Here is a 24,844-nt window from a genome sequence, read left to right on the forward strand (position 1 = left end):
ACCTCCAGAGATGACATAAACAAGTGGGAAAACATTCCATCCTCATGGATAGGAAGAATCAGTATTGTTAAAATGGCCATACTACCCAAAGCAATTTGTAGATTCAGTGCTATTCTCATTAAACTACCGTTGACTTTCTTCGCTGAACTAGAGAAAACTATTTTAAAATTCATATAGAACCAAGAAAGAACCCAAATAGCCTAGGCAGTTCTCAGCAAAAAGAACGAAACTGGAGGCATCATGCTACCTGACTTCAAACTACACTACAGGGCTACGGTAACCAAAACAGCACGATACTGGTACAAGAACAGACACATAGACCAATGGAACAGAATAGAGAACCCAGAAATAAGACTGTATACCTACAACTATCTGATCTTCAGTAAACCTGACACAAGCAACGGGGAAAGGATTCCCTATTTAATACATGGTGTTGGGATAACTGGATAGCCATATGCAGAAAATTGAAACTGGACCCCTTCTTTACACTGTATACAAAAATCACCTCAAGATGGAAATCTAAAAACTATGAAAACCCCAGAATAAAACCCAGGGAATACCATTCAAAATTATATTTTCAGTATAATTGAGTTTATTATAAATATATATGTCTATAAATATATGTCTGTAAATACACACATGACAAACTGAAAAGTAATTAACAAAAAGTGATTATCTCATGGTAATGGAATTGTGGTTGGTTTTTAATTTTTTTTATGCATTGGCAAAATTCTCTAAAATGATTATGATTAAAAAGTCATTTTAAGAAAGTAAGCTATTGTTCAGTAATAACAACAAAAGTAATAGTATTCATGGATTTTGTTTATTAAAGAATTATGTAGCCAAGCATTGCACTGAATGTTTTGTGTTCAGAAACTTATTTAAGCATTAACTGACCCTGTAACATAGACACTGTGGTGCTTTTTCCTTTTATAAGGTCACATGGCTGTTAAAGGGCCAAAATTGAAACCCGGATCTGACACTGAAGCTCAAATTTATGAATTTTTATAATACATTAGAGTTGATTTTTTTTAATTGTGGTAAAATATACTTAATGTAAGAAATTTACCATCTTAACCATTTTTCAGTGTGCATTAGTATTAAGTACATTTACATTGTTGTGCATATAATCTCTAGAACCCTTTCATCTTGCAGAACTGAAACTTTGTTTCTGTTAAAGAGCTCTGCATTCTCCCATCCCTCTGCCCTGGTAACCTCTATTCTACTTTCTGTCTCTATGAGCTTAACTACTCTAAGTACCTCATATAAGTGGCGTTGTGTAGTATTTGTCTTTTTGGGACGGATTTATTTCACTTACCATAATGTTGTCAAGGTTCACCTATGTCGTAACATGTGTCAGAATTTCCTTCCTTTTTAGGCTGAATAATAGTCCGTTATCTCTGTACATAAAGTACACCCCCCCATTTTGTTTCTTCATTCATTCCTCAGTGAATGGACACTCGGGTTGCGTTCACCTCTGGGCTACTGGGAATAATGCTGCTGTGAACATGTGTATACAAAAGTCTCTTTCAGACTCTGCCTTCAGTTCTTTCAGACATTCCAGCATATGGAATTGCTGAATTGTATGGGACATTTATTTTTAATTCTTTGTGGAACTGTCATACTGTTTTCCGTATGGCTGCATCATTTTGCATTTCCACTAACTGTACACAAGAGTTCACACCTTTGTCAACACTTGTTATTGTATGTTTTTGAAAGTAGTAGTCATCCTAATGAGCGTGACAGGTTCTTTGGTTTGGTTTTATTGTTTTTTGTTTGTTTGCTTTTTGAGACAAGGTCTTGTTCTGTAGCCTGTGTTTTGAGACAGGGTCTCGTTCTGTAGCCCAGGCTGGAATGCAGTGGTGTGATCTTGGCCTTACTACAGCCTCTGCCTCCTGAACTCAATTGATCCTCCTGCCTCAGCCTCTTGAGTACTTGGGGCTACAGCCGCACACCACTACAACTTGTTATTTTTTGTAGTTTTTGTGGAAACAGGTTTTTTTCCATGTTGCCCAGGCTGGTCTCAAACTCCTGGGCTCAAGCCATCCAACCAGAAGTGCTGGGATTACAGGTGTAAGCTACTGCCCCTGGCCTGGTTTGGGTTTGGTTTTTGAGTGAGGTTTTAATAGGCTTGATCTTTAAATTCTTTCAGACCTCTTGAAGAATAAATAATAAATAATACATATGTATCATACACTTAACCAGTTGAACTACTGATACGTTCGAAATTAAGATAATTATAATAACCAAAAAGTTGAAAAAACTCAAAAGCCCATTATGTGATGGATGAATAAGTAAAATATGGTATATTCATATACAATGGACTATTTGGCAATGAAAAGCAGGTACTGATACATGCTACATTATGGATAGATGTTGAAATGTTATGCTAAATGAAACCAGGCATAAATGCCACACATTATATGATTCCATTTATATGAAATATCCAGAAAAGGTAAATATGTATAGACAGAAAGTAAATTAGTGGTTGGCAGAGGCTGGGGTCAGGGTAGGAGGTGCTGGTGGGGAGGAATAGTGAGTGACTGCTAATGGGTATGGGGTTTCTTTAAGTGAAGAAAGATACTTGTTAAAAAAAAAAAAAAAGGAGATGAACTAAGTTTTGTTTCTTGTTTTTATGCCCTGTTTGGCGAGAGAGTGTGTACCTTTAAACAGTTTTCATAAATTTTGAAATGATGGGAAAAATAAATTTTTAGAACATGGTTGGGAGGAAAACCGAATTTAGAAAAATGTTAATATATAGTCATTTTTTGCTAGTGGGAGATTTTCTATAACTTTTTAAATTTTAGGAACAAAATATATGTAATCCAATTGCTTTTAAAAATCATAATTTTTTTATGATTCAATATGGTTTATTCAGAAAATTACAAAATTTCTAATAATGAATTAATCATAGAAGCATTTGGAAGTGCGTATTAAATTTGGTAGTGCTTGAAAATTCATGCGTCCTTCTCCCATACATTGTGGAAATGCTTCCATATGTTATTCACCATTTGGCGGAAGAAGAAAAATCCAATTCATTTGCTAGCTTGAGTATAAACATTAAACTAATTCCATGTAAATCTAGTGACATTGTTTGCCTCACTGTAATTCTGAAGCAACTTGGGCTACAATGCTTAGAGTAGGTGATTTTACCACACAACATCAAGTGAGGGGATATTCTGTTATGTTTTATTTAGGTTTTGAAGATATGCTATTGATAGATCATGAATAGATCATGACAGGAACCTGTGGTATTATACCAACACGTGTTAATAGTTTAAAAGTCACAGACTCAGTAGGAGGTGAGTTTCTCCTTCCAACCTCAGAAGCATTGGATTTGGTCTGTCCTGAACTTTCTGAGCAAAGTAGATAGTTTTGCTTATTTTTTGTATTTCTTAGAATAAATGGACAAGGCCTGTACTTTTCTGTTTTAAAACCTTGTCTGGATGTCCAGTGTAACTGTACCAACCTTTAATTTGTAAGGTCAGTGAGAAGCTGCTGTAAGGTCTAAGAAGACTGAACAAAACACAGTCCACCTACTCATACCACACCAGACATGGATTTTGCTTTTGTATGTTAGAATTGTATTACTTGTTTAAAAGTAGAAACTTGGTTTAGGGGAAGAGGAATTCTATTTGAGAGCGAAATGCCATAGAATTCTTATCTCTGCTTGATCCTTCTATGAATTATTTACCTTAACAATTTTCAGCTCTTTACTACTTTTATAAGCACGTTTATATTGTCGAAGGTCTAGTAACTGTACCTTTGGATGCCTTGTTCAGAAAATCATGTTACTTTTAATTATTTAGGTTTGTAAGAAGTATCTTTTACTACTTAAGGTGTAGCATTTTCTGGTCTTCAAAGGAGCCCTTGCTGATGGTTCTACTGCTGGAGAGCACATTTGTGGTTCCCTGGGGACAGCATCAAAGAATCCAACAGCAGCTGTATCAACAGAGATGTGCTTGTACATTGTTGTGATTTAAAAAGTACTTTGAGGATTGGGCATTTTGCAACAAAATACAAGCTTTGTTGTCGGGAATAGTAAGGGATTTGGCAAAATTATTTCAAAAAGAAAAGAATTTTGCACTAAAAAGTGAACAGTTCTAATTCTTCATTCATCTAGTAAAATAATTTCATCTCAGTAAGTAGTGTTTTTAGTCCCTCATTATTTGATACATTTGACCGTTTAAATATATGGTATTTATTCACCAAAGATGCCATTAAATTTTCTTTGTTTCATGGTTACTAACAGCCTGCCTTGTACATTTTGGCCAGAAGAGAATAGATAAACCCCAGTGTTTATCAGCTATAGACCTGAACTGTCTCTCAACAGTAGACCTGAAATCTTTTTCTCTACCTCTCCCTTCCAACACTTCGGTGACCATATAGCAAAATAACTAAGTGTTTCTTGTGTGGTCACTAGTTATCTTCTGTTCATATGAATTTGTAGTAGCTTTGTCAAGGAACCTTTCAAATTCAACGAGTACTTTTCTGTTGAGTATGATCCTAAGTGACTACATTTTCATTTAAATCCTTTCCCTTAGGAGAGCAACATTTTATGAAATATATACATTTAAACTAATATTCTTAGATGCCTATCAATGGGGAGATTTTCATTGTCTTATTGAAAAAAATGAAGAGTGGGAGTAATTTATTTTCTTCAGAACCACAAAAATGGGACAAAAATCCTGATTTCCTGATCCTAGTGAGATGAACTGCCTTTTAGACTGCTTCAAGGAATGTTATAAATTGTCCAGGTTATGAAGCTCTTAAAAATTTGTACAGATTTTCTTTGGCCAGGCGCGGTGGCTGAAGCCTGTAATCCCAGCACTTTGGGAGGCCGAGGCGGACGGATCACGAGGTCAGGAGATCGAGACCATCCTGGCAAACACGGTGAAACCCTGTCTCTACTAAAAAAATACAAAAAACTAGCCAGGCGAGGTGGCGGGCGCCTGTAGTCCCAGCTACTCGGGAGGCTGAGGCAGGAGAATGGCGTAAACCCTGGAGGCGGAGCTTGCAGTGAGCTGAGATCTGGCCACTGCACTCCAGCCTGGGCGACAGAGCAAGACTCCGTCTCAAAAATATATATATATTTTAAAAAAAAAAATTTTGTACAGATTTTTAATGTGTGCTGAAATCGTAAACAGTGACTGAAGCCTCAGTTTTTGAAAATTCCTAAGGAATTGGGTGATTTTTTGTTTTTTTGTTTTGTTTTGTTTTGTTTTGTTTTTGAGAGGGAGTCTCGCTGTGTTACCCAGGCTGGAGTGCAGTAGCACAATCTCGGCTCACTGCAGCCTCTGCCTCCCGGGTTCAAGCAGTTGTCTGCCTCAGCCTGCCAAGTAACTGGGATTAAAGGCACCTGCCACCACGCCCGGCTACTTTTTTGTGTTTTTAGTAGAGATAGGGTTTCATCTTCTTGGCCAGGCTGGTCTTGAACTCCTGACCTTGTGATCCACCCACCTTGGCCTCCCAAAGTGCTGGGATTACTGGCGTGAGCCACTGCACTCGGCCAGAATTGATAATTTTACTGGTTATTTTCTGGCTAGAAAACAATGTATACCTTTGTAAAAGTATTCTTTTAATTATTTTTACCTTATACAAATGAAATTAAATTCATACTTTTCTCCTAAACATAGTAGACTGAACAAAACTGCTTGGTAATTTACTTGATGATTGTTGCAGGAAGTCAGGGACCCCGAACAGAGGGACCTGCTGGAGCCACAGCAGAGGAATATAAATTGTGAAGATTTCATGGACATTTATCAGTTCCCAAATAATACTTTTATAATTTCTTTTGCCTATCTTACTTTAATCTCTTAATCCTGTTTTCTTCATAACCTGAGGATGTACGTCACCTCAGGACCACTATGACAATTGTGTTAACTGTACAAATTGATTGTAAAATGTGTGTTTGAACGATATGAAATCAGTGCTACTTGAAAAAGAACAGAATAACAGCGATTTTTAGGGAAAAAGGGAAAACAACCATAAGGTCTGACTGCCTGCGGGGTCAGGCAAAAAGAGCCATATTTTTCTTCTTGCAGAGAACCTATAAACAGACGTGCAAATAGGGAAGATATCACTAAATTCTTTTCCTAGCAAGGAATATTGATATTAATACTCTGGGAAAGGAATTCATTCCTGGGGGGAGGTCTATAAACGGCTGCTGTGGGAATGTCTGTCCTATGCGGTTGAGATAAGAACTGAGATGCACCCTGTTCTCCTGCAGTACCCTCAGGCTTACTAGGATTGGGAAACTCCATCCTGGTAAATTTTTGGTCAGACCGGTTCTCTGCTCTTGAACCTTGTTTCTTCTGTTAAGATGTTTATCAAGACAATATGTGCACCGCTGAACATAGATATCAGGAGTTCTGCCTTTTGCCTTCAGAAGCATGTGATCTTTGTTCTGCTTTTTGCCCTTTGAAGCATGTGATATTTGTGACCTACTCCCTGTTCATACACCCCCTCCCCTTTTGAAATCCTTAATAAAAACCTGCTAGTTTTGAGACTCTGGTGGGCATCATGGTCCTACTGATGTGTGATGTCACCCCTGGTGGCCCAACTGTGAAATTCCTCTCTTTGTACTCTTTTTATTTCTCAGCCAGCCAACACTTATGGAAAATAGAAAGAACCTATGTTGAAATACTGGGGACAGATTCCCCGATAGATGATGTGATATTGTTCTTTTTCTTTAATATACCAATAGATCGTTTTTCCCCTCTAACATTTATTTAATACTTATTTTAAGCTAGGCACTGCTCTAGGCGTGATACTGATATAGTCATTTACTAAATAGTCTCAGGCTGCAGTGTTTTGAATTCTTGACTGAATTGAGCATAATGTTAAGAACATGAATTCAGGAACCAGACTGTTAAAATTTGAATGCTGGCTCTACTGCTAATATGACATGTGACCATAATATGACATGTGACCATATACCATAATACTGGTAAACACCTTGAAAGAATAGTAACTTTTTAATACCCATAAAGTTATTTCTTCAGTTGTCCCCTAAATGTCTATAACCCTTCTTTGCCTCCATTTTTGCATCTGTATGTGGGGTCAGTAATGTAACCTACCTCAGAGGGATTGTTATAAGGATTAAAAAGAACACATAAAGTGTTTGAAATAATGCCCCACACATAGTTGCTATGTAAAGTCATTACCACTGCTAGGAACACTAATATTACTATGACTTCACAGTGCTGTCAGCCAGCTTACCCCATCTCCTCTTTAAATTAATCTAGGAAAAGACAACCAAACTGGTTAGAACTAAGGGTAAAATGAGAGTAAATTGACTATATGAAGCCTGAGATTTCCCAGCAAGAAAACATGTTGTGTATGCCTTGGCATTACATTTTGGCTGCTGAGAACTTTTGTGTCTTAGACAAGCCTTTAATAGGCCATGCTTATAAATGAATCTTAAATAAGAGAAGTAAAGTTTATTTTAATAAATAGGACTTGTTTTTTAGGGAAAAAGATCTTGAAGAAGCTCTGGAAGCAGGAGGTTGTGATCTTGAAACTTTGAGAAATATAATTCAAGGAAGACCACTGCCTGCTGATCTGAGGGCCAAAGTTTGGAAGGTAACTAGAAACTAAAATGAATAAAATGTAATCACTGAAGAATATTTTTAAAAGTTAGTTGCTTCAGCTGTCTTAGTTGCAGAAAACTTTATTATCTTATGAGCATGCCACATCTAGAAGATTTATCAAACAGTAGCTTATTAAAATGTGTGTTTCTGTAGTGTTTGGTATATTTAACAATAATGGTTTAGATTTTGGAGTGTAATATATGCTTTTGTAGCCATTAGAAATGGTGTTCATGGGGCCAGGAGCAATGGCTCATGCTGTAATCCCAACACTTTGGGAGGCTGAGGCGGGCGGATCCCTTGAGGTCAGGAATTCAAGGCCCTCCTGGCCAACATGGTGAAATCCCGTCTCTACAAAGAGGCTGAGACAGGAGAATCGCTTGAACCCAGGAGGCGAGGCTACGGTGAGCTGAGATAGCGCCATTGCACTCCAGCCTGAGTGACAAAGTGAGACTCCATCTCAAAACAAAGGAAAAGAAGTAGTATTTATGAAAATTGTTTTGTGAAACAAGATACAATCAGTGAGTAAAATAGGATGTATATTTGCAGATACAGAGTGATCATAGCAGTGTTAAAAAAAAAAAAAAGAAAGTATGCCTCTGGCTGTTGGGGTTATAGGAAATTTTCCCTTTGTTTTCCTCTATTCAGCTATTCACTAGTGCGTGTGTATTATTATTTTTTAAAATTTTGAATTAAGATGTTGTTATGATTACAAAAGAAATACATGTATTTGTGGAAACATATATGACATAACAACCACAAAGGATAAAATAAAAATCTGTTATCTACCACCTGTAGGTAAAACACATAAGGTCTTGGTGCTTACCTTTTTGCCCTATGCATATACGTAACAGAAATGGAATTAAAACTGTACATAGCATTCTGAGCATTTTATTATAGAAGTTTAAATACATGCAAAAGCGTAGAACTTGTATAATGAACTCCCATGTGCCCATAACCCAGCTTTAACTGGTATCAACCTTTAGCCAATGTTGTTTGATTAGTATCCTCATCCTTTCCTCCACACCTGACTCAGTGGACTGTTTTAAAGCAAATCCTTGCTAGCATACTAAAAGTCTGAAACATTTAAAAGAATGGTAATTCCTGGCCGGGTGCAGTGGCTCACGCCTATAATCCCAGCACTTTGGGAGGCTGAGGTGGGTGGATCACCTGAGGTTAGGAGTTTGAGATCAGCCTGGCCAACATGGTGAATCCTCATCTCTACTAAAAATACAACAGTGAACTGGGTGTGGTGGCGGGTGCCTGTAGTACCAACTATTTGGGAGGCTGAGGCGGGAGAATCGCTTGAACCCGGGAGGCAGAGAGGTTGCAGTGAGCCGAGATCATGCCACTATGCTCCAGCCTGAGCAACAGTGTGAGGCTCAGTTGCAAAAAAAAAAACACTGGTAATTCCTTAACATCATAAGATAATTTCTTCAGTTGTCTCATACATGTGTTTTTATAGGTGATTTGTCTAAATTTGAATTCTAGTAGGCCTACCTGTTGCATTTGGATATGTCACTTAAGATTCTTTAAATCCACACTGTTTATTTTACATTTTTTAAAAAACCTTACAAAACAGCAAAAACATTTTCTCAATTTATTAAATATTCTGTATAATTTTAAAATATACATGGCACAGATGTACTTTTTCTTTGCCAGTACATTCTGTTGTTTTTACATTTAAAAAAAACAGGAAAGATGATTGCTTGTGTAAATTTACATATCTAAATATATAAATATTTTGGGTAATTTATTGTATTCCCTAAATCAACATGAAGAAATATCTAATGTAGGAGGATTTAAAATAATTCTGCTGGTTGTGACATGGCTAAATACTCAGCATTTGGTGGAGTATAGATACCTTAATTGTAATCTTTATTATTATTTTTAAATTCAGGCCTTTAATTTTTACAGCATATTTTCCAAGAATGAGGAATAACATATGAAGCTAGTCGCTTTTTAAATCTTTCTTCCAGATTGCTCTGAATGTTGCAGGAAAGGGTGATAGTTTGGCATCATGGGATGGTACTTTAGACTTGCCAGAACAGAACACTATTCACAAAGATTGCCTGCAGTTTATTGGTAAGTTTAATAATCATTTTCAAGCAGAGTTAAATTTTGGAAATAATTTTTGGGTTGAGGAATCACTCTTCAGAATTATTTTCTTATAATTTCAGAATATGAAAAAGGCTTGTAAATAGCTTTAGAACTTTTCTTTTGAAATTCTTATGAAGTATTGTCTATTGATTTTAAGGGAGCCTAGTTTTGACTGGGTGCAGTGGCTCACGCCTGTAATCCCAGAACTTTAGGGGGCCAAGGTGGACAAATCATTTGAGGTCAAGAGTTCGAAACCAGCCTGGCCAACATGGCAAAACCCTGTCTCTACTAAAAAATACAAAAATTAGCCAGGTGTGGTGGTGGGCACCTGTAGTCCCAGCTACTTGGGAGGCTGAGGCAGGAGAATCGCTTGAACACAGCAGGCAAAGGTTGCAGTGAGCTGAGATCGCGCCATTGCACTCCATCCTGGGCACAGAGTGAGACTCTGTCTCAAAAAAACAAACACAATAACCTAGTTTTTACTGTTTCCTTTGCATTATATGTTAGATTTTTCGTGTACATTTATGGGTTTGTTGTAGTCTTGACTTTGATTTTTGTATAAAGATCTGTATGATTGTATATAGCCCTCAAATTAAAGGGGAGCTTTGTTGCAAAAGTTTATCTATAAATCATAGTTTGTGGTCTGCTATAGAGAAACAATTATAAATTGTGATTGAATAGGTTTCCAATCACCCACAACATCTATTTCAATTCAGAATGTAGATCAATTTAGTTTATTCTTTTAAATTCATCTCTAGTGCTTTGTTGTATTTTTGTTTCTCTTTCCGTCATATTTTAGTTAAATTATTGACTTGATAGGCCTATGTGTGGTAAGCACACCAGAAACATTATTCGTGGTGTGGACAAAAGAAAGAGAATTTGGTAGTGGAGAATGAATTCCTTTCCCTCTTCTTGCCAGAGTTATAGCAACAGCTGCCCATCATGGGGTAGGTGATCATCTGTTTAGAAAACAGTTTTGCTTCCCAGGAATACAGGCTATGCCTATCTTTGCCTATCCCTTTAATTCAGACTGGCCATTCTTATGTTTGACATATATATAGGTCACGTATTACTGAATGCTAATGTTTAGTAAATACTGATTGTATAGAAGTCTTCTGTTTCTTTCCCTTCTCTCTCAATGGACTAGGTAAAGAAAACATGCTTAAGTGAAACTGTTATTCTTAATTTTCTTTAAACAACTGTCTTAAAGTTAAAAGACTGTTAGAAGGCCGGGCGCAGTGGCTCATGTCTGTAATCCCAGCACTTCGGGAGGCCAAGGCGGGCAGATCACCTGAGGTCAGGAGACCAGCCTGGCCAACATGGTGAAACCCTGTCTCTACTAAAAGTACAAAAATTAGCTGGGTGTGGTGGTGGTTGCCTGTAATCCCAGCTACTTGAGAGGCTAAGGCAGGAGAATCACTTGAAACGGAGGTGGAGGTTGCAGTGAGCCAAGATCGTGCCATTGCGCTCAGCCTGGGTGACGAGCTAAACTCTGTCTCAAAAAAAAAAAAGGGGGCGGGGAGCTGTTATAAAGAGTTTTGACTATGTGTTTTCCTTGGGTTTTGGATCAGTGAACCAATGATTGTTAAATGTAAGGGAAAATATACTTTCATGTAGTTTCACTTTGTCTTTCTCTAAATGCACTAACATAGTATTATATATTTGTAAACAAGTGTTATGTCCAATAACAGCCTCTAACAGGCCCTGGGTAACTTTATTTTTAACATTTATTTTCTAGACCAGCTTTCAGTGCCAGAGGAGAAGGCAACAGAATTACTTTTGGATATTGAATCTGTAATTACCTTTTATTGTAAATCACGTAACATTAAATATAGCACATCCCTTAGCTGGATACATCTACTCAAACCATTGGTGCATCTTCAACTGCCACGCAGCGATTTATACAACTGCTTTTATGCCATAATGAATAAGTACATTCCCAGGTAAAATATGATTTAGTTATTGTAGTTTTTTAAAGTGAATACAGGTCTGGTTTGCCTTGAGCTAAAGTTGCTACATTTACTTTGGCGGTAAAGTAAAAGGTTCAAATAATTTTGAAGGTTGTTTGAGCCATAATTATTATTTTATTTTTGTGGTTATAAACGTTTTTTAAAAGATTCTTTAGTTAAAAATGTATACTTCTGAAACAGTAGTTATACTGGGGTTGGAGTTGGGGAGGAAGTGGGGAGATCTAGGTCAAAAGGATACAAAATAGCAAACAGGTGTGATGAACAAGTTGAAAGACCTAATGTACAATGTGGGGACTCTAGTTAATAATAGTGTGTTATATTGAAGATTTTTGCTAAATAAGTAGATTATAACTGCTTTTGCCACAGAGGGGAAAGTGGGAATGTGAGATGATAGGTACATTATTTTGTTCCACAGTAGTAACCATTTACTATGTATGTGTTTTTTATGACATGCTGTATTATACACAGAAATTTACTTTTAAAAAAGAATTTAAAAATTAAAAATTTCTAGAGTTTAGATATATATAATTCTTCCAGTTTATTTGGTGGTATTCCTATTTTAATTTATTTGCCTATAAAATAAAAACATTACAGTGTCCAAGTGAAAAGTAAAATTTTGGGGGTGCTACCTTATTGAGCTTGGAAGGAAATCCTAGAAATATAGGCATTGAACAAGTAAATTGAAGTATGCTAAATGTTAGAAAGGTGAAATATAGAGCGCTATGGGAATGTGTAATGGGAGCGACCTAACTTACCCTGGAGGTCACGGGTGACTTTCCCATGGTAAGTGGCATTTAAGTTGAGACCAGACAGATGTGCAGGTGGTTGTGATGGGGATTGTAGTGGGGGTCATGGTGGCTCATGAGGCCAGAAAGAATTGTTGTAGTTCCCAGTGCAATAGATCAGATAGTTAGAATTTTAGTACCAAAAGAGACTGTAGACGTAGTCTAGACTAGTGGCTTGGCTGTACAACCTTGAATGCACATTAGAACTATTGGGGGAGCTCTTAAAAATCCTAATGACTATTTGCATACATGAGTAATGAAATCAAAATCTCTTGATGATGGGACCTAGGCATCAGTTTGTTCAGAGCTAACTAATTTCAGCATGTAGCCAAGGTAGAGAACCACTGATGTGGACCTTGATAGTTAACTGACTCTTATTTTTTACTACTTTCTATGTGATATCACACTGTACGAGGTATAAGTGTTTTGTATGGTTCTCTACCCTGGTTGCTTGTTAGAATCAACTGAGGCACTTTTTCTTTTTTTAAATAACTACTTTATTGAGATGTCATTTACATTCCTTAAAATTCACCATTTCAATATGTACAATTCACTGGTTTTAATTATAGTCACAGAGTTGTACAGCCATAACTACAACCAATTTTAGAACATGTTATCACCCCAGAAAGAAGGCCCATACCCATTAGTAGTCAACTCTCCACTTTCCCCCAAAATGGGAATGATCGGTATGATTCTCCATATAAGGAATCATACCTTATATGTTTTTTGTAACTGCCTTTAATGTTTAGCATTATGCTTTCTAGGTTCATATTGTACCATATCATATTTCATTTATTTGCCAAATAATTTTTTATTGTATGCATATACCACATTTTATTTACCTGTTCATCAGTTGATGGATATTTGGATTATTTTCACTTTTTTACTGTTAGGAGTATGAAGTTGTGAACATTCACATACAAGTTGTTGTATAGATGTGTATTTTCACTTTTCTGGGATATGTGCCTACAAGGGGAATTGCTGGACCATGTGGTAATTATGTTTAACCTTTTCTGGAATTGCCGGATTTTTCCATAGCAGCTGCATCATATGTTCTCACCAACAGTCAGTGGAGATCCCAGTTTCTCCACATCCTCGTGAACATTTGTCTTTTTGATTATAGCCCATCCTAGTGAGTGTGAAGTGATATCTCATTATGGTTGTTGACTTGCATTTCCCTAATGGCTAATGATGCTGAGCATCTTTTTATGTGTTTATTGGCAATTTGTATTTTTTCTTTGGGGAAATGACTCTTCACCCAAAGTACTTTTAAAACATACTGGTCCCTAGAGGTTTTTTTGTTTGTTTTTGTTTTTGTTTTTTTCCCAATAAATATTTTGTACTTCTATTTTTCCCCAATAAGCCTTTAGAGTTTCAAATATAAGTGGACTGCAAAGAGCGTTGGTATAGATATTTTTAAATCTCCCCAGGTGATTCTGATATGTACCAGGATGGAGAATCTCTGTGCTACTTGAAGCCATCCTGCTTTATGTAAGGAAAACAGACTTAAAGATACCAGAAGACAAGGCTAAGGTCATGGCAGAGCCAAGACTCGAATTCATATTTAGGGATCATTCTGTTGTACTAGGTCTCTCAACTGCCTATATTTTAGCACTTCTCATGGCCACCTCTTGCTCTAACAGAGCTAGCAATAGCAAGATACAAGATGTCCCAGCTTTGCCTCTAGAGAATGGTGGTGATGGTAGTTAGGACTAGAGGGGAAAGACTTTTGCATTGTGCTTTGTAACATACTGTTATCAGGTTCTCTAGTTATTGCTTCTATGACTTCCATATGGACCAGCCCTCTAGCCAGGATCAGCATTAATAGCCCTGGAAAGAACCCTGAGCCCCACAGAATGCTGCTAGAACTCCATTGTAACATATCTTCTTCTTCTTTTTTTTTTTTTTCCTTTGAGACAGAGTCTCACTTTGTCGTCCAAGCTGGAGCACAGTGGCACAATCTCAGCCCACTGCAATCTCTGCCTCCTGGATTCAAGCGATTCTCATACCTCAGCCTCCTGAGTAGCTGGAATCACAGACGTGTGCCACTACACCTGGCTAATTTTTGTGTTTTTAGTAGAGATGGGGTTTCACCATTGGCCAGGCTGGTCTCGAACTTCTGACCTCAAGGGATCCGCCCAACTCGGCCTCCCAAAGTGCTGGGATTACAGGCATGAGCCACCCCTCCCGACCTAACATATCTTCTTCTTTATTTATGTATTTATTTATTTAGATGGAGTCTCGCTCTGTTGCCAGGATGGCATGCAGTGGCGTGATCTTGACTTACTGCAACCTCAGCCTCCCGGGTTCAAGCGATTCTCCTGCTTCAGCCCTCAAGTAGTTGGAATCACAGGCATGTGTCACCACACCCGACTAATTTTTGTGTTTTTAGTAGAGGTGGGGTTTTACCATTTGCCAAACTGGTCTCAAACTTCTGACCTCAAGTGATCTGCCCGCCTCAGCCTCCCAAAGTGCTGAGATTACAGGCGCGAGCCACTGCACCCGGCCTTTTTTTCTTCTTTTTTTGAGACAGGGTCTCACTCTGTCATCCATACTGGAGTGCAGTGGCACAATCTCGACTCACTGCAACCTCCATCTCTTAGGCTCAAGCAGTTCTCCTGCTTCAGCCTCCTAAGTATCTGGGTTTACAGGTGCGTGCCACTATCGCGTGGCTAATTTTTGTATTTTTAGTAGAGAGTGGGTTTTACCATTACCATATCTTCTTATTACAGATTCACATATAAGATGGCAGAATCCCGTCAAGCACAGTGCCTTGTAGTTGAGAGCAGCTTTGCAGTGTACAGCTGTTAAATGAATAGATGCTGTTGCAATGGCTGACTCCCAGAGATGCCTCACTGTTTCCGAAGACAAGATCATGAACTAGGCAGTTGTTTATCTAGTGTATGCGCCTGCTCACTGTGTATTCTGCCTTAGCATTCTTTTGCCTTGTATTTATACAGTAGGGTAAGTATTAAGGCTAAGAAGGAGGTAATCTTGCCAGTATGAATCTAGTTCTGTGTCTGGGCACCTGAATTGCCAGCCTGGGGCCTTATCTGTAAAACTTTCTTCCACCTACAGTATCAGAAAGTGATAGATTGAGAGTCATACAAATCCTGGCATTGACCTCACATCTTAGATTTTAGAAATTATTTTTTATTCTCTTTAAACTACATTGTAAGACTTTTTTTTTTTTTTGCTTTTTTGATACAAGATCTTCCTGTGTTGTCCAGGCTGGTCTTGAAAACCTGGTCTCAAGTGATCCTCCCTCCTCAGCCTCCTGAGTAGCTGGGACTATACGTGCATGCCACTCTGCCCTGCTTAAGACACTCCTTATTGGCTGGGCACGGTGGCTCACGCCTGTAATCCCAGCACTTTGGGAGGCCGAGGCAGGCAGATCACGAGGTCAGGAGATGGAAACCATCCTGGCTAACACAGGGAAACCCCGTCTCTACTAAAAATACAAAAAATTAGCCAGACGTGGTGGCGGGCACCTGTAGTCCCAGCTACTTGGGAGGCTGAAGCTGGAGAATGGCGTGAACCTGGGAGGCAAAGCTTGCAGTGAGCCGAGATCACGCCACTGCACTCTAGCCTGGACGACAGAGTAAGACTCTGTCTCAGAAAAGAAAAAAAAGAAAAAATAAACATTCCTTATTAATGCTGTCATGTTAAAACCGTGAGGCCACTGCCCTCCAGCCTGGGCGACAGAGCGAGACTCTGTCTCAAAAAAGAAAAAAAAAAAACACTCTTTATTAATGCTGTCAGGTTAAAACTGTGAGGCCAGGTGCAGTGACTCACACCTGTAATCCCAGCACTTTTGGAGGCCAGGACAGGCAGATCACTTGACCCCAGGAGTTTGAGACCAGCTGAGGCAACATAGTGAGACCCTGACTCTACAAAAAAAAATTTTTAATTAGCCAGGCATGGGAGTGTGCACCTCCTTCAGGTCGAGGCTGAAGTGAGCCATGATCCTGCCACTGCACTCCAGCTTGGGCAACAGTGAGACCCTGTATTTAAAAAAAAAAAAATTAAAACATTTTTAAAACCTGTGTCATTCATTTCATTGACTTTTTTACATGAGGCCTTTTACTTCATTTTCTTTACAGTTTGCTTTTTTAGAGATGGTACCCCTACAAAAATACCACTTGTTGAAATACCAGCTTAGATATGGAAGGGGGCAGTATGGCATAATGACTTAATGTCCAATTTCTGTGTACAGGTCTTAGCTCCATCACTTCATAGCTATTTTACCTTCAGTGAGCTGAAGTGAGCTATTTTACCTTCAGTTGAGCCTCAGTTTTCTCATCTGTAAATTGGGTGTAGATTTCATAGGTTTGTTTGATAAAATGTAAGATAAAATGAAATAACTTTGTAAAATGCTTATTACATTGTCTGGCACATGGTATTTCCTCAATAAATAGTTGACTTTTATTATGATGACCTGTGCTTTGACCTGTTTGTAAGTTTTTGCTGATTCATTAGATACATTCTCACCTCCTTCCCTTGTAATAGTAGAATGTATTTCAGTACAAATGCTGAATGGAGTAAATTTATAGAACTGAGGAATTAGTGAAGCCTACTGGTCTACATGAAGATTGAGTTAGTCAGCACCTTGTTAACAGTAACGCCATACTTTAACCAAACTGTCTGGAAGTAACTGTGTTTGCAGTATTGCTTTTTGTTTTTAACTGTATGGGTTAAAAAGTAACTACCTCTGACCCAGCGTGGTGGCTCATGCCTATAATCCCAGCAATTTGGGAGGCCAAGGAGGAAGGATCGCTTGAGCCCAGGAGTTCGAGACCAGCCTGGGCAACATGAAGAAACCCTGTCTCTACCAAAACTACAAAAATCAACTGGGCATGGTGGCATGTACCTGTAGTCCTAGCTGCGTGGGAGGCTGAGGTGGGAGGGTGGTTTGAGCCCAGGAGGCAAAGAGGTTGCAGTGAGCCGAGATCACGCCATTGCACTCCAACCTGAGCAACAGAGCCAGACCCTCTCTTAAAAAAACAAACAAAAAACTCCCTCAAAAAACATGTAATTATCTCCCTATATCCAGTAAGATCCACTACCAAAAATCTAGTATCTTTTAAGAGATTTTTTCCATGAAGTATTCTGTTTGAGTTATCACAAACATGGACACAAGAAAATGAACTAATGTGAATGTAATAGTATCTTAACAAATCCTCTGGGCTTGAAAGATTTTCTAAGAGTGCTACTTATGTGGGAGTTAGAAGATAAGGCTTCTGAATTCGAGATCAGGGACTGAGCATGGAAGGAGGAAGTAACTGTGCTTCCTGAGGAGTGAGCCTAGTTCATGGACCACATCTGGACCTGCTCCAAGGGTTTGTCATCTCTGGGCTCAGATGCTTGGGTGCCTGGGTAGAGGGACAGTACTTTTCAGATCAAGGCTGTGAGTGGCTACTGTGACCTGTGGCAGAGGAGTCGTCTTAGAGCTGAGCAGGCTGAGATGATTCCTGAGCTAATGACTAGAAACTAGGAAATCCATGACCCAAAGTTCATCTGTAGGTGCTTTGTGATTATTTCTAACATTTATTTTAGGTTTAGAGGTACGTGTGCAGGTTTGTTGTATAGGTAAATTGTGTGTTATGGCGGTCTGGTGTACAGATTATTTTACCACCCAGGCAATAAGTAGAGTACTCTTTCTACTTTTGAAGTCTCTGGCAGGAAAATGTGGCATTTGTTTTTAAAAAGGCTTTAGATAAAAATGTTAATGTACATGTTTGGTGCCTTATACTTTAAAACAACATTTAGATTCATTTTTTCCATTTTGCTCTCACAATAACTTTGAAGTAGGACAGTTATTGAACAAGATGAGTATTTTGGCACCTTCTGGAATTTGCTCTGAGGAGTTGGTACTTGGGCCACTTCAACAGTTTTTAAGGCCACTATTTCTAAAATGTTCACCTGCCCATTTCAGACTTGTACCTTTGCTAAAGGACATTTCTAATTGAGTATATAAACTGTGGCGCTAACCTGAAGCCTAGTCTTTAGAATTTCCTCTTTTTTGGCAGAAAGGAAGGACTCTCCAGATCTCCTTTTGGGATCCCAGCCTTATCAAAATAACCTAAATTTGTTTTCAGTGATCCCTGTAGTTCTCTCACTTGAGTGCTGCCTGGGTTCACCTGTGAGAATCTCCCTAGAGTGGCTTTAAATCTACTGTTTCTACAACTTTTGTCAAGTCAGGGACATTGAAAAAGGTGTTAGCAAGAGACCTCTACCTGCTACTGTCAGGTGGGCTTCCAGTGAATGCTGTGGAGGGTGTAGCAGGAAGACTGGTTACTGATGTGATTATTTCTGATCTATTAATGCAAAAAAATTTTGCTTCTTGTCTTCTAGGGATTGTTCCCAGAAAGGGAGACCATTTCATCTCTTCAGGTTGCTCATCCAATACCATGAGCCTGAGCTTTGTTCTTATCTTGATACAAAGAAAATTACTCCAGACTCCTATGCACTCAACTGGGTAATAAAGTGAAAGTAGGAACATTTAATGAAAAATAGATTTACATAAAGCTATACTTAGGTGGGTTTTTTTCCCAAGGAAGAGAAAGAAAAGTGCTAAATCTAGATCATTACTGTTTAAACCAAACGGGTAAAATTATTGGCATTTAAAAATAACTTTTTTTGCTCTTCAGTTGTGTTCAGATTATTTGATATGAAGTTTACTTTTATTGTTTTACATGTATTTGTAAATGTAACTAATATTACAACTAATTACAAGTAAATATTACAACTATTTACGTATATGTAATAAATATGAATATATACATGTAATATATGATACATGTATCAGTTAAATTGAGAACTTTGTTTAAATTGTTTTTTTTTTTTTTTTTTTTTTTTTTTTTTTTTTTTTTTGAGACGGAGTCTTGCTCTGTAGCCCGGACTGGAGTGCAGTGACCAGATCTCGGCTCACTGCAAGCTCCGCCTCCCGGGTTTACGCCATTCTCCTGCCTCAGCCTCCGGAGTAGCTGGGACTACAGGCGCCCGCCACCTCGCCCGGCTAGTTTTTTGTATTTTTAGTAGAGACGGGGTTTCACCGTGTTAGCCAGGATGGTCTCGATCTCCTGACCTCGTGATCCGCCCGTCTCGGCCTCCCAAAGTGCTGGGATTACAGGCTTGAGCCACCGCGCTGGGCTGTTTAAATTGTTGATGGTGTGTTTAAGAATTGGTATACAGTCACGAGGAAAATAACTTAAGGTTATCAAATGGTTAATATAAAAGAATATAAAGTATAACTCAGCACTCTATCATTCTGTATTTGTATTTTCAATGGGAAGTCTTACTTTAGGTCAGTGGTCCTCAAACCTTTTGGTGTCAGGACCCTTTACACTCTTAAAATTTGTTGATAATCCATATGGATTATGTTGAGAAGAAGTTAAAACTAGACTAGGCGCAGTGGCTCATGCCTGTAATACCAGCACTTTGGGAGGCTAAGGAAGGCGGTCACTTGACGTCAGAAGTTTGAGACCAGCCTGGCCAACATGGCGAAACCCCATCTCTACTAAAAATACAAAAATTAGTCGGGTGTGGTGGCGTGTGCCTGTATTCCCAGCTACTCGGGAGGCTGAGGCAGGAGAATCACTTGAATCCGGGAGGCGGAGCTTGCAGTGAGCCGAGATCGCACCATTGCACTCTGGCTTGAGCAAAAGAGTAAGACTCTGTCTCAAAAAAAAAAAAAAAAATTTAAGGAATTTTAAATGTTTATTAATTTATTTAAAAGTAATTATAAATTTATTACATGTTGATATAAATAGCCTTTTTAAATATAAAAAACAACTATTTTCCAAAAGAAAATCAGAGTAGTGGCATTGTTTTATATTTTTGCAAATTACATTAATGTTTGGCTGTGTCAAAGATGGATTATCATATCTGCTTTTTTTTTTTTTTTTCTTTTTTCTTTTTTTGAGATAGAGTTTTGCTCTTGTCACCCAGGCTGGAGTGCAGTGGCGCGATCTTGGCTCACTGCAACCTCCACCTCCCGGGTTCTAGCAATTCGTCTGCCTCAGCCTCCCAAGTAGTTTGGATTACAGGTGCCCGCGATCATGTCCGGCTAATTTTTGTAATTTTAGTAGAAAGAGGATTTCACCATGATGGCCAGGCTGGTCTCAAACTCCTAACCTCAGGTGATCCACTTGCTTCAGCCTCCCAAAGTGCTGGGATTACAGGCGTGAGGCCACCACACCTGGCCCATATCTGCTTCTTTATTCAATCTGTGTTAATATCACATATCATGTAGCCATTGGAAAATTCTATTGTTCATTTTTGAGGGAATAAATATGAAAAAGGCAAGTAAATTCTACATATTTTTGTAACAATAGTTTTGACCTTACAGATCCTTTGTAAAGAATCCTGGGGACTTCTAGGAGGTCCTCAGACCACACTTTGAGAACTGCTCTTCTGGTTAACTTGAAGATCTTTCTAAAACAATGATTGGGTGCTAGGAGACTATATATTCATATTGTTTTATTATGTATTGCTTAACTTTTCTTCAGGAAGAATCCCCTTTCTTCCGGTTATTAACTGTGTGATCTAAGACAGCCTCTGAGCTTCAATTCCTCATCTGCAAAGTGGAAATAATAATAGTACTATACCTACTTCAGAGGTTGATAGGATGAGTTAACAGTCAGGAAATGGGTAATTGGAGAATTCTAACTGGTTTCACTTCTGGGCTCATTAAATCTCAAACCTCAGTAGCCTGTTCTTTAATTCCCTCTTGGCCACAGTCTTGTCACTTTTTTTTTTTTTTTTTTTTTTTTTTTTTTTTTTTTTTTTGAGATGAGGTCTTACTCTGGTCTCTCAGTCTGCAGTGCAGTGGTACAGTCTTGGCTCACTGCAAGCTCCACCTCCTGGGCTCAAGTGATTCTCCCACCTCAGCCTCTTGAGTAGCTGGGACTACAGGCATGTGCCACCATGCTTGGCTAATATTTTAATTTTTTTGTAGAGACAGGGTCTCCCTGTATTGCCTGAGCTGATCTCGATCTCCTGGGCTCAAGCAATCCTCCCGCCCAGGCCCCAAAGTGCTGGGATTACAGGTGTGAGCCAAGCCTAGTCTTACCACTTTGAGTTAAAATGAATAAATACCCATAAAACTGTAGCTTCTCTGAGATTCATATGTTGCCACTAAATCTACTTTTATGTTTAAGAAGTGAACTATTTCTCTTAAGCATTTTAATCATTAATAGTGGTCTCTGCCTAGGAAATGCCATTTCTGATGCCAGAGCTCTGAATTACTGCTGGTAGCTGGAGGTTTGAACTGAGTGGTTTCTCTTCAGCTGATATGCCAGATAGTTTATTCTTGCTACTAGTATCATGTTGATGAAATAGAATTTGTTAAATATCAGGAGATGAAACAATTAAAGAGTAATTCCTAAACCACTGTGAGCAATGCAGTGGTAGCTGTAGTTGAGCTAAGTGAGCTTAAAGATGACTGTATATTGCTATTCTGTTTGTATGTACCTCTTCTAATCTGTGTTTGTAATCGTAATTTTTAAAGCAACCACAAAAAAACATTAGTAGCATTATGTATTTTAAAAGGCTTGTGGTCAAGTGTGATGGCAATGACATAGGCTGTGGAGTCTCAGGCTTTTTCCTATTCCCAGCACCACTCACTAGCTCTGTGAGCTTGAGAAAGGAATCCAAGTTCCTCACCTGAAAAAAACGGGGAGTAATTGAAATCTACTTTCTCACTTGCAAAATGGGAAGAAATGTGTTTACTTTCCAGGCCTGTTGTGAGAATTTAAGTAAGAGATATTTTTAATGACATGTGATAATAGTTTAGTATTAGTTTAGTGTTGCACAAAGAGTGCACTAAATATATGTGTTCCCATTAATTCTCTTTAGCCATTAAAAATGTTTTAAATTTAAACCTGTAGATGGAATTATTTCTGTATCTAATGGAAGTTGAATGATCTAAAAATATTACTTCATGCAACTTAAAACACAATTGGGTTGTAGAGATGCTTATAAATTAACAACTCTTAGCTCCTGAGATATATCGAAGGATATGAATGTTGTTTATTTTATTTATTTTTTTTTGAGACAGAGTCTCACTCTGTCACCCAGGCTGGAGTACAGTGGTGAGATCTCGTCTCACTGCAACCTCTGTCTCCCAGGTTCAAGTGATTCTCCTGCCTCAGCCTCCCGAGTAGTTGGGACTACAAACACGCACCACCATGCCTGGCTAATTTTCGTATTTTTAGTAGAGACAGGGTTTCACTATGTTGGCCAAGTTGGTCTCAAATTCCTGACCTCAGGTGATCCACCCACCTCACCCTCCTGAAATGCTGGGATTATAGGCGTGAGCCACTGTGCCCAGCCTAATCTCTTTCAAGTGATGCACAAGTGAGCTTTGGGAGCAATTCATATTTATATTATGATTAGAGTTTTATTAGCTGCTCTTAAATTACCATGTTTGATCCTCACAATTACCTTGTAATTTAAATATTGTGCTATTATTATATTGTAATTATTTTAGTTACTCTTATGGAGCTCAGACCATAATTATGTTAGTTATGCTATGGCAAAGATATGTGCTGGTTACTTTAGGTATTCTTTTCACAATAGTAGTAGAAGATGGGTAGCAGTATTCCTCTTTTTTACAGAAGTAAAAATGGAAGCTTTAAAGAGGTTGACATGTCCTAAGTCACACAGTTAATAAGTGGCTCCATTGTCCCTTGAATTCACATGTTTTGCCTTTGGATTTCATACACTAAGATTAAGGTACGCATTAAATATCAGGTGCAGATAATTTGATATAATGTTTCTTATTCATTTGCTTTAATACTTTTAAGAGAACAAGTCACCTCCAGTGGTTTATGTCTCTCATTTCATTTCCTGATTACAGCTTGGAAGTCTTTTTGCATGTTACTGTTCCATTGAAGTCACTCAGGCAATATGGGATGGATATCTACAACAAGCAGATCCATTTTTTATTTATTTCTTAATGTTAATTATCCTTGTTAATGCAAAGTAAGTATCTGGTTGGTTAGTTGTTTTTTTTTTTCCTCTTTTCTCAGGATGCTCTGTTAATATTTAACTTAAATTGATTTGATTCCCTTTTACAGAGAAGTTATTTTAACACAAGAGTCAGACAGCAAAGAAGAAGTTATCCGTAAGTATCATGTAATGTAGTGAAAACATTTCGGGTCTCCTTATCTGTGTAAGTTACTCAGTTTCCTCATTCATAAATTTAGGAGATTAGAAGAGCTCTGAGGCTCCATTCAACTCTCAAATTATATAAACACTCTCCAGGTACAGACCTTAAAGACGATTTTCCTTTATTTTGCCATCTTCTTTCATTCCTTCATATTTGTTCACTCTTTCATTGCTTTCCATATGCTATTCCTTTGGTTTCACTGTTCAAATAGATCACCCTCCTCTGTTTCTCCCTACCCATCCTTAATTTACCTTTCAATACTCAGTTTATATGATATTTCAATTGTGAAACCTTGATTGTCGTCTTGGGGTCTCCCCACCATATTCCTCACATGGAGATAGTTACTTCCTCTCTATATTGCCTGGTACTTTGTGCTATCTGTATAGTAATGTTTATCTTATTACATTATAATGATTTATTTTTATTTTTGTCATACAAGACAAAGTTCTTTTAAGTCAGTAACTATTTCTTAGGTATTTTGTCTGTTCAGGGGCCCTGGCACTTCTTCATATATGTTTGTTAAATCATAGAATTCTAATTAAGGTTAATGAATTTGATTTGATTGCCTGACACCATCCTTCACTAACAAGAGATTTACATTAACAGTTTCAGCTCACTTGGAGAAATCCACTTTTCTACAAGATATTGTAAAAGCACCACTGTTGAGACTCTATTTGCATAGTATTTATGATGAAGATATTTCAGCTCTGATACATAAACAATGTTAATGTTTGCATTTTTCACAAACTACTAAATATTATGTCTATAATCATGTTTCAGAGTTCTTGCAAAATACTCCATCCAGTCTGAATACAGAAGATATAGAAGACCTTTTCTCTCTGGCTCAGTATTATTGCAGCAAAACACCAGCTTCTTTTAGGAAGGTATAAGACAAGAAATGATCAACTATTTTGCATTTCACATTTTGTACATTGTTTTATTACTTTGTATTCACTTTAGTTAAAATACTCTAGTTTGTCAATTTTTTCTGTTTCTTTATGTGGTGTAGTTTTGTGTGAGTTTTTTTTCCTCTCCATAAAGACCCTCCCTAGTGGAGGAAGAGACTAGTTAAAAAGATAGTAGAAAGCATCTTACCTCTCTTCTAATTATTGTTATTTCTGATCATAAGAAAATTGACTGTGAGATATTTGCTAAATTAGTGTTTTCTTGACTATAAAAATTGTATTACAGGGCTGGGCATGGTGGCTCATGCCTGTAATCCCAGCA

At 38.0% G+C, this 24,844-nt stretch overlaps 1 protein-coding gene across 4 annotated transcripts in view; it reads left to right on the forward strand.

Annotated features, from left to right (window-relative positions):
* TBC1D23 (TBC1 domain family member 23) overlaps window positions 1-24,844 on the forward strand; it is a 63,881-nt gene that overhangs the window by 11,084 nt on the left and 27,953 nt on the right. For 3 of the 4 annotated variants that reach the window (XM_007986059.3, XM_007986060.3, XM_007986061.3), the window contains exons 2-8: window positions 7,473-7,584; window positions 9,569-9,674; window positions 11,428-11,632; window positions 18,799-18,922; window positions 23,306-23,430; window positions 23,526-23,572; window positions 24,398-24,501. In XM_007986059.3, the coding sequence (XP_007984250.2) occupies window positions 7,473-7,584; window positions 9,569-9,674; window positions 11,428-11,632; window positions 18,799-18,922; window positions 23,306-23,430; window positions 23,526-23,572; window positions 24,398-24,501 (823 nt within the window). Of the gene's footprint in view, window positions 1-7,472; window positions 7,585-9,568; window positions 9,675-11,427; window positions 11,633-18,798; window positions 18,923-23,305; window positions 23,431-23,525; window positions 23,573-24,397; window positions 24,502-24,844 lie in introns of those variants that run through there. The other variant, XM_007986065.3, reaches the window with a different exon arrangement.

This window comes from Chlorocebus sabaeus, chromosome 22 (genome assembly GCF_047675955.1).
Source record: "Chlorocebus sabaeus isolate Y175 chromosome 22, mChlSab1.0.hap1, whole genome shotgun sequence".
Classification (NCBI taxonomy): Eukaryota; Metazoa; Chordata; class Mammalia; order Primates; family Cercopithecidae; genus Chlorocebus; species Chlorocebus sabaeus.